This window comes from Stylophora pistillata, chromosome 11 (genome assembly GCF_964205215.1).
Source record: "Stylophora pistillata chromosome 11, jaStyPist1.2, whole genome shotgun sequence".
Classification (NCBI taxonomy): domain Eukaryota; kingdom Metazoa; phylum Cnidaria; class Anthozoa; order Scleractinia; family Pocilloporidae; genus Stylophora; species Stylophora pistillata.
In genome coordinates, this window is record NC_142529.1 from 26,534,895 (window position 1) to 26,543,590 (window position 8,696).

At 38.5% G+C, this 8,696-nt stretch overlaps 2 protein-coding genes across 2 annotated transcripts; one reads left to right on the forward strand and one right to left on the reverse strand.

Annotated features, from left to right (window-relative positions):
• The first annotated feature begins 3,242 nt into the window (after positions 1–3,242).
• On the forward strand, positions 3,243–4,774 carry LOC111338617 (uncharacterized). The gene is made up of 2 exons (XM_088739516.1): positions 3,243–3,722; positions 4,129–4,774. The coding sequence occupies exons 1-2, from the start codon at positions 3,269–3,271 to the stop codon at positions 4,443–4,445; spliced, it is 771 nt and encodes a 256-aa protein (XP_088595642.1). The 5' UTR covers positions 3,243–3,268; the 3' UTR covers positions 4,446–4,774.
• A 92-nt stretch (positions 4,775–4,866) lies between these two features.
• Positions 4,867–6,386, reverse strand: LOC148720878 (melanocortin receptor 4-like). The gene has a single exon (XM_088739515.1). It carries the CDS (start codon positions 6,023–6,025, stop codon positions 5,078–5,080), a length of 948 nt encoding a protein of 315 aa, XP_088595641.1. The 5' UTR covers positions 6,026–6,386; the 3' UTR covers positions 4,867–5,077.
• Positions 6,387–8,696: the final 2,310 nt, after the last annotated feature.

Below are 8,696 nucleotides of genomic sequence, written 5' to 3' on the forward strand. Positions count from 1 at the left end.
GATAAAAATAGACGTAAAGTAGGGTAAATTGAATAAACAAAATAAAATAACTAGAAGAAAGAACAGTTGAATTAATGAATGACAGGGTCGTATAAAATTTATGTATTATTATATTTAATATTTTAAATGGTTATTTTTATTATTAAGTATTAACCACACCCACGACTTTTACCCACACCCACACCCACACCCACGACCCACGACTTGTACCCACGACCCACGACCCACGACCATTAGTCAAACTCTTTGATTTGAAGGAAAATGTCATTCAAGAAAATTTGATCTCTATTTTTAGTCGGAGTATTGCTTCACGAGCAGTTCTTTTAACAACATTAATTGCAATCTTTGCACTTTCGAATGACCCACCATGTGCTAAGCGATATAGTCCAATGCATGGGCAAGACATTTTCTGGTGGGATGCAGTTCCTCAACCGCGTGTCTTCCCTTTGTAGCTATGACGAAAAGTGCATGGCCAACAGGGTGTCAAATATGTCGCGAGAAATTCTCATCTGGCGATAAAAGAATTATTCGGGGATATTACGCCTATGAAAATGAATTTCAAACCAAGAATTGCAAGGCCTAGGTGGGTTTCGATAATGAGGATGAGGCCTTCGCTGCCTTCTACGGACAAATCTGTTGTGGACTCTAAAACCAGTTGCAGTCGAACAAGGTGAAGCCGGCTTATACTATTTTGCGAAACGAAACGAAACGAAATTGTACTATTTTGCGAAACGAAACGAAATGAAACGAAACGAAATTTTGCGAAATGGCCTTTTTTCGCCTTTATTTAGCAAATATGTCCTCTTCGTCCGAAACAAAATGTGTCCACTAGTAAAATGATCAATATTTGTAAGAGCCTAATCACCTCTCATTTTATTAACCATAATAGTACTCGTTTCTCAACGTAGTAATTTTGACAGAATTACTATTTTTCGAAATGGCGTTTTTCGCCTTTATTTAGCAAATATGTCCTCTTCGTCTGAAACAAAATGTTTCCACTAATAAAATGATCAATATTTATAAGAGCCTGGTCACCTCTCATTTTATTGACCATAGTAGAATTCGTTTCGCAAAGTAGTAATTTTGACAGAATTACAATTTTGCGAAATGGCGTTTTTTCGCCTTTATTTAGCAAATATGTCCTCTTCGTCCGAAACAAAATGTTTCCACCAATAAAATGATCAATATTTCTAAGAGCCTGGTGACCTCTCATTTTATTGACCATAGTAGAATTCGTTTCGCAAAGTAGTAATTTTGATAGAATTACTATTTTTGCGAAATGGCGTTTTTTTGCCTTTATTTAGCCAATATGTCCTCTTCGTCCGAAACAAAATGTTTCCACCAATAAAATTATCAATATTTCTAAGAGCCTGGTCACCTCTCATTTTATTGACCATAGTAAAATTCGTTTCGCAAAGTAGTGATTTTGACAGAATTACTATTTTGCGAAATGGCGTTTTTTCGCCTTTATTTTGCAAATATGTCCTCTTCGTCCGAAACAAAATATGTCCACTAATAAAATGATCAGTCTTTCTAAGAGCCTGGTCACCTCTCAATTTATTGACCATAATAGAACTCGTTTCGCAACGTAGTAATTTTTACAGAATTACTATTTTGCGAAATGGCGTTTTTTCACCTTTATTTAGCAAATATGTCCTCTTTTCCCGAAACAAAATGAGAGACAACTACTTGTTTTTGTTCTCGATTGCTCTTTATTGGCTCGGAGTTTACTCTTTATTGTTGTTATAATTCTGTTTTCTATTCTGCTCTGTATTCCTTGTAGTTTGTTCTGTTCTATTTATGGTTGCCGCAACTCGATTTTATAGCTGACCAACAAGCCACATGCGTGACTGGCAATTCCAGCCGAACTCAATTAACGCTCGATGTTTGGTCAAACTGCTAGGAAGATACGTTATAAGGTGACCAGAGGTGACCAGAAACATTTTGTTTCGGACGAAGAGGACATATTTGCTAAATAAAGGTGAAAAAACGCCATTTCGCAAAATAGTGATTCTGTAAAAATTACTACTTTGCGAAACGAGTTCTATTATAGTCAATAAATTGAGAGGTGACCAGGCTCTTAGAAAGACTGATCATTTTATCAGTGGACACATTTTGTTTCGGACGAAGAGGACATATTTGCAAAATAAAGGCGAAAAAACGCCATTTCGCAAAATAGTAGTTCTGTCAAAATTACTACTTTGCGAAACGAGTACTACCTATCATGGTTAATAAAATGAGAGGTGATTAGGCTCTCAGAAATATTGATAATTTTATTAGTGGACACATTTTGTTTCGGACGAAGAGGACATATTTGCTAAATAAAGACGAAAAAAGGCCATTTCGCAAAATTTCGTTTCATTTTGTTTCGTTTCGCAAAATAGTACAATTTCGTTTCGTTTCGTTTCGTTTCGTTTCGCAAAACAGTATAAGCCGGTGAAGCCTCCACTGGCATAGTATAAGTAGCAATTGCCTCTTTTAGAGTTGAACGAATACAAGAAAAAAACTAGAATACGAGCAATAATTTTCGCTATTGCATAGATAGCGCTCTCTACTGTGAGGATCGTGCATCATACGTATCTAATACCGCAGTTCAAAATATATGAACTTCATATATTCATTGTAAATAATAATTATGCCGAGGCAACAAATTCGATCGAAGAGATTAAAGATCACCATGAGCCCATGACTACTGAAATCAAATGTTGTTTATTTCCGTGTGATTGACACTTGTGGTTAACATAAATCACTGATTGCTGTCTCAGCTCGCCCACACTTGACAAATTACAAATTTGGCTGAGACAAATTTGTCGAGATTTTTGGAAGGGCCAAAAGAGCAAATTTTGTCAATCCAGTACGTCCGGAACCTTAGAATACATTGCTTTGGTTTCTCTGTGTACTTTTCGAAAATGTCTTCATCGCAGAAATTGGAGGAAGTCGAGGAGGATGATAGGTCCGGCGACGAAGCGTTCGAGGAGGCAAGCAAACGCATGAAAGAAGCATTCGACATTTTGAACCGTCAGTCAAAAAAGACTCGTAGAGAAATGGAAGCTTTTGACAATGCCGCCAAGAAGCTTAAACGTGTTCATTTCCAGAAGACGCTGAGGCTTAATGTCGGAGGGTATTTTTTCCCACCAGTCTGGAAACCATGATTAAAGATCTAGGTTTGTTCATTTCATTTCTAGCTGAAATCATGTTCCTAATTTTAGCCTGGTCGAATTTTGACTGAGTGTTGTTTTTCATCAATAAACTGATTAATCCAGGTTCCATGTTACACGCTATGTTTTCTGGAAGATTTGACACAAAACCTGGCGAGGATGGATATTACTTCATTGACCGAGATGGAACCCACTTCCGTTACATCCTGAATTATCTTCGCACCGGAAAACTTGTTATACCTGACGACCAAGTTATTTGCAAAGAATTGCTATACGAGACCGAATTTTTTCAAATTCAGGGGATAATTACTGAGCTGAAAGCGAAGCCATTCACGAACTCAGTAATCCTTTCGTCATATCAACGAAAAACCTTGATCGAGTGGTTGAAAGATACTTTGACCAGCGCGAGTCATGACGATGTGTTGTTGTACCGAGCTTCTCGAGACGGCTGGAATGCTTCCAACTTTCACTCCTGTTGTGATAACGAAGGACCGACAGTTGCAGAGATAAAGAGTGGAAATTATATATTTGGAGGTTACACCGAGGAACAGTGGGAGTCACCTGGTAAGAAGATTTGTGGGGGACATAGAGATAAAATCAGTACTAGCTGTTGGGCGCGGCGGAAGTGGCCCCGTGCACGTTGACGAAATAGCAAGACCTATTGTTAATAACCCTAGGCATTTTTATACAGCTTGGAAAAGCATATATTAAGCAATTTTTCTCTGGTTTTAGGGTATGCCGTGCAACGAAGGGGAAATTTCTTTGAACTTTAAAATTCTATATCGAAATAGTCAAAATAGTTTTTCTAGGGGTCCCTCCGTGTAGTCGCTTTAAAAAATTCGAACCCAGACCTCTCTCGTATTTACTATGTCGGGGAAGATCTGGGTACACATTTCAGCTGGAAATAACATAAAATGGTAACATAACGGTGATAAGACTTGTTTAATTCGGTTGTTCTTTTCTTTTATAGGTACTGGAATATACAAAAGCGCGCCGGCATCGTTTCTATTCAGCCTTGTCAACCCATACGGTCTACCCCCTACAAAGATACCTCTGCTGGATGGAAGAGAAGGAAATGCTATCTATTGCCAAAACCTCGTGGGACCAGTCTTTGGAGGGGGTAATGCTCATGATCTTTACATCTCCAATACACCACATTATTATTCAAACTCTGCGAACCTGAAACATGCTTACCGGTGCCCTGAGGATCAAAATGCTAGCTCCTTTTTCGTAGGGTCACAGAACTTTGCAGTCAACAAAATGGAAGTTTTTGGGTTCGAAAAGTAACATACTTGTATACCTACACAATTGTTTAATATCACTAGTTGAATTTGCATTCATCAAGCCTATTCATGCTGCTAACAGTTTGAAGTAACCCAAGTAGGTACCAAGGACTTTCCTTCTAAGGAATTTAAAAGTAAGAAAACTCGATCCCTGGAATTGGAAAGCTATTGGTCTTGGAAAGAAAACATTTTGAAGCATTAATTTATTTTTACTAAATTTATTTTAAGTGTTGACCTAAACATAATTGAACAGATGAAGATAAAACCTCACATCTTATTGATATCAAAGAATTAAGCCTATACATCATTAAAATATAACTCTTGCAAGTTCAACTGGTCTCCCTGCTTATCTAACAAAATTATAAATCCTTTTCTTTCCAATGAAACCTTTATTGTATAGGTTAGTTTGAAAAATAGCATTAGCTGCAGAACTCGATCGAAAAATGTCTAATTCCTGTGACGGATGCTAGTGCATATTATCAAATACCATCGTAAGAATTTGACTTCGTGGATCGATGTCTCACTTCTGTGGTAGAGTAATTATGACCGTGTGTTGAAAGGTTGGTCAACTATTGCAATAAAGTTAGTGGTTTCTGCTTGTTACAACACGATTGTCCGTTTAATGCACCGCTCGTTTCAATTCCAAGCAGAGGAAAATGCTTTTCTGATTATCTGCTTCACTGCTTGTCTCACCTCACTAATCTTCCAGCAGTAAAGGAACGGGTTTAACGAGGAGTTAAAGTAAACTAAACCATAAGCTATTTCAAAACTTAAGGAAGATTGAGATGAATATGTTTCGCGGAAAACCATCGTAATTTGCATTACAATGTACGGTAGGTAACACACGACTAATGCAATCTGCACCCACAGTCCACTAAGCACTGCCTTTTTGTATCGCGCCATGTTCAGTGCATTTGTTTGGCTAGGCTGTTGTTGGACATGATCTTGTACTTGTGCACGATGACTGCGAAGAGTGCGGAAAATTTTTGTGTACGAGGTGACTGAAACAAACAGGCAGGGCGACGCCACGATACAGCTGCAGTAAAAGGAGATCTGGGAATCTAGAAGGTAGGAAAAAGCAGCAACACTGGATACAACCCAAAATGCAGCTACAACGAAATGTGTGCGCTTCAAAGTTACAATTTGCTTGTATCTGAGCCCCATCTGTAGAGCAAGAAGTCTATCCACGCTTATGGCCGTAATCGTTAATAAAGAGGCTCCACATAATACTGTGCCTGTGATGAAGGCAGCGTCAACCACGAATCGACAAAGATTCCAGCCTCCGTAAACTAAGGAAATATAATACATAGCATACAATGGCTGGCCTGCAAGACCGACTAACAGATCGGTTGTGGCCAGACAACGATACAAGAGTTTGGACGGCGGATGGAGGGAAGATTCTTTGTGAAGGGCAGCAAGGATAAGAGAATTCCCAAGAAATGCTGTGATGGAGAGGAGAATGTTGATTGCGGAGGGATAAATAGATTGTTCTTGTAATCCACCTACTAAAGATGGGGAGCATCGCTGTTCTTCAAATGTTTTCGTTTGTGTTCCACGTTCTGTTAAATTTGTTGAAACCGTCATTCTGCAGTCATTTCCTAGAGCAGTTATAACTGCTTTTTTTTTTTAAAAAAAAAAACAAAATTTGCGTGAAGTTTAGATTTGAGTTACTATCAATCTCGGTGAGTTGAAGTTGGCGATGCCAATCGGTCCAGAAACTGAAACTGAATTCGTGGCAATCTCCGACTATGTAAAACTGAATGGTTACGATTGTTTTTGAAGAATATTAGACGTCAGCCTTTCAATTAAGAGCGTGTTTCCGCATTTAATTATCTTTTCGCATCCAACTTGAACAAGAAACGAAGCAGTGACAGGAGATGCAATAAAGCCCTTTCCACTTTTCTTTTTTTATTGTTTAAATGCTCTCTTCCTTTACGTTAGAAAATTTACGGTACATTTGACAAATTTTTTCCTCTTATGTTACACAAACGGAAACAATTCTTTGGTAACGAGCAATTCTGTGATATTCTATTTATGCTGTATGTCCTTGAATGTCTTAGAATAAAGGCTGAAGTCTATTACTAAACCGTGTGCGACACAACTTCAAGTTTGCCTAATCAGTAAAATTCAATCAGACATGAATTGACATTAAGAGTAAAGCAAAAGGACACTTGAGATATAATTACTTTTTTACAATATAAGATGAGAGTCCATTTTTTTGGGCAGAAAAAAAGTCAATGACAGCTAAAAGTGAATTATTAAGTCTAACATTTAATTTCAGAAAAATGATCAATATTAAAAGTACTTTTCTCCTTGAATAGCCTGTACATATCAATGATATTCTATTCCCTTTCATCAAATTCATTGACATGTATAAAAAACATCTTCGTACATTCATAAGCTTTGAGGACATTATCAAAGATGTAATTAATTTTTAAATTAGCATCTCTCCTTCACTGCCCTTTTGAAATTTTTGTCCCTTCTTGCATTTTCCAGGAAGGGTGAACGAAGTAAAATGAGACCAATGTTCCGTTATGAATTGGTTTATTCTTGGTACATAGTAAATGCCGTCGGATGAAATAGAAAAATATATAGTGTGATTTAAGTATCGTTAATGCCTCACGGTTTCCTTATTCTTTAGTTGTTCACGCAGAATAACAAATACCAAAAAACGCTCAAGCGATGATGCTATCAAGCTTTATATTTATTACCATCCAGGGACGTAGCCGACAAGCGACTTTTACTTGGAGCGGGCGTAACTCTAAAACTTGAGTTTGTTTTTGGAATAAAATATACGATTTTATTAAAAACTGGATCATTGGATAATGCAATTCAAGACTTTTCATTGACTTAGCCATTAAAGTATATGAGCCAATATACCATAAATCGGCCTCCCGGTTAGCTCAATGGATAGGGCGCTGGACTGTTGTGCGGGAAGTCGAGAGTTCGAGCCCCGGCCGGACCAATACTCAAGGTCTTAAAACAATTGAGAAGAATATGCTACCTTTCTCTAACATCAAAGAAATGGTTAGATATTCTAGTCTTCTCGGATAGGGACGAATAAATGGAGGTCCCGTCTCCTGCAGGGTTAGGGGTATGAGACGTTAATTTCCCACGCACGAGATTACTGTGTGGTGGATGTCCTCCCCTGGGGTGGGTTTACTGGGCCCTCGGTAATTGGCGCAAGCTGTCGAGGTGTCCCTGCCTGTCGGCGAGGTTAAATAAATAAAAGATATGGTAAGCGTACGCATAAGCTTAAAATTGAAAGGGAGCTAAAAATTTAATAAAATTTAATAATTTAATGTAGCGTTTTTAATAAAACAATTATTCCACTCGCCTTTGTTGGATATGAGATGATTATAGCCAACTCGGCGCTACGCGCCTCATTACCATCTCATATCCAACGCGCGCTCGTGGAATAATTGTTAAATAGCTCGAGGAGAATCTAAATCCATGGACAACACAGCATTTGTCTGATTGTCTGCTTCACAGCTCGTCTAACCTCATCGATCTTCCAACAATAAAGAAACGGGTTCAAGGTGGAATTAAAAGAAGCAAGAGTAATTGCTATTTCTCTAGTAACAATCAAATGCGGTGGATATGTTTTGCTATGAGATATTACTATTAACACTATACTTAATGGTACATAGCAAAATACTAATGCCAACTGCACCCATAGTGCACTGTTCACTGCCTTTTTGTATCGTGCCATGTTCAGTGCATTTGGTCTGCTCGGCTGTTGTTTAGGATCATCTCGTACTTGAGCCTGATGACGACTGAGTGTACGGAAAATCTTTGCATGTAAAGCCATTGAGATTGCCAGGCAAGATGGTATCATGACGCGACCAAACCAAGGCGCTATAGGAGAAACAAACACAAAATATAGAGTGTCGACACTGGGCACGACCCAAAATAGAGCTAATGCGACGTATGTACGCTTTAAAGTCACAATTTGTTTGTATCTCAGCCCCAGCAACAGGGCAAGGAGCCTGTCCACGCTTATGGCCATCGTCGTCATTAAAGACACTAAATATAATGCATGCGATGTTACAATGCTTGCATCAAGTATTAATCGACAAAGATTCCAGTGTTCATGAACCACGGACATCCAGAAAGTAGCAGCAAGAGGCTGTGCAAGAAGGCCGGCTAAAAAGTCAGTTATAGCCAGACAACGATACAACAGTTTGGACGGCGGATGGAGGGAAGATTCCTTGTGAAGGGCAACAAGGATAAAGGAGTTCCCAAGAAATGCTGT

Coding starts and splice junctions, on each gene's coding strand:
- LOC111338617 (XM_088739516.1), top strand. CDS start 3,269: ATGTTACACGCTATGTTTTCTGGAAGATTTGACACAAAACCTGGCGAG. Junction 3,723..4,128: donor GGAACAGTGGGAGTCACCTG/GTAAGAAGATTT, acceptor TTTCTTTTATAG/GTACTGGAATATACAAAAGC.
- LOC148720878 (XM_088739515.1), bottom strand. CDS start 6,025: ATGACGGTTTCAACAAATTTAACAGAACGTGGAACACAAACGAAAACA.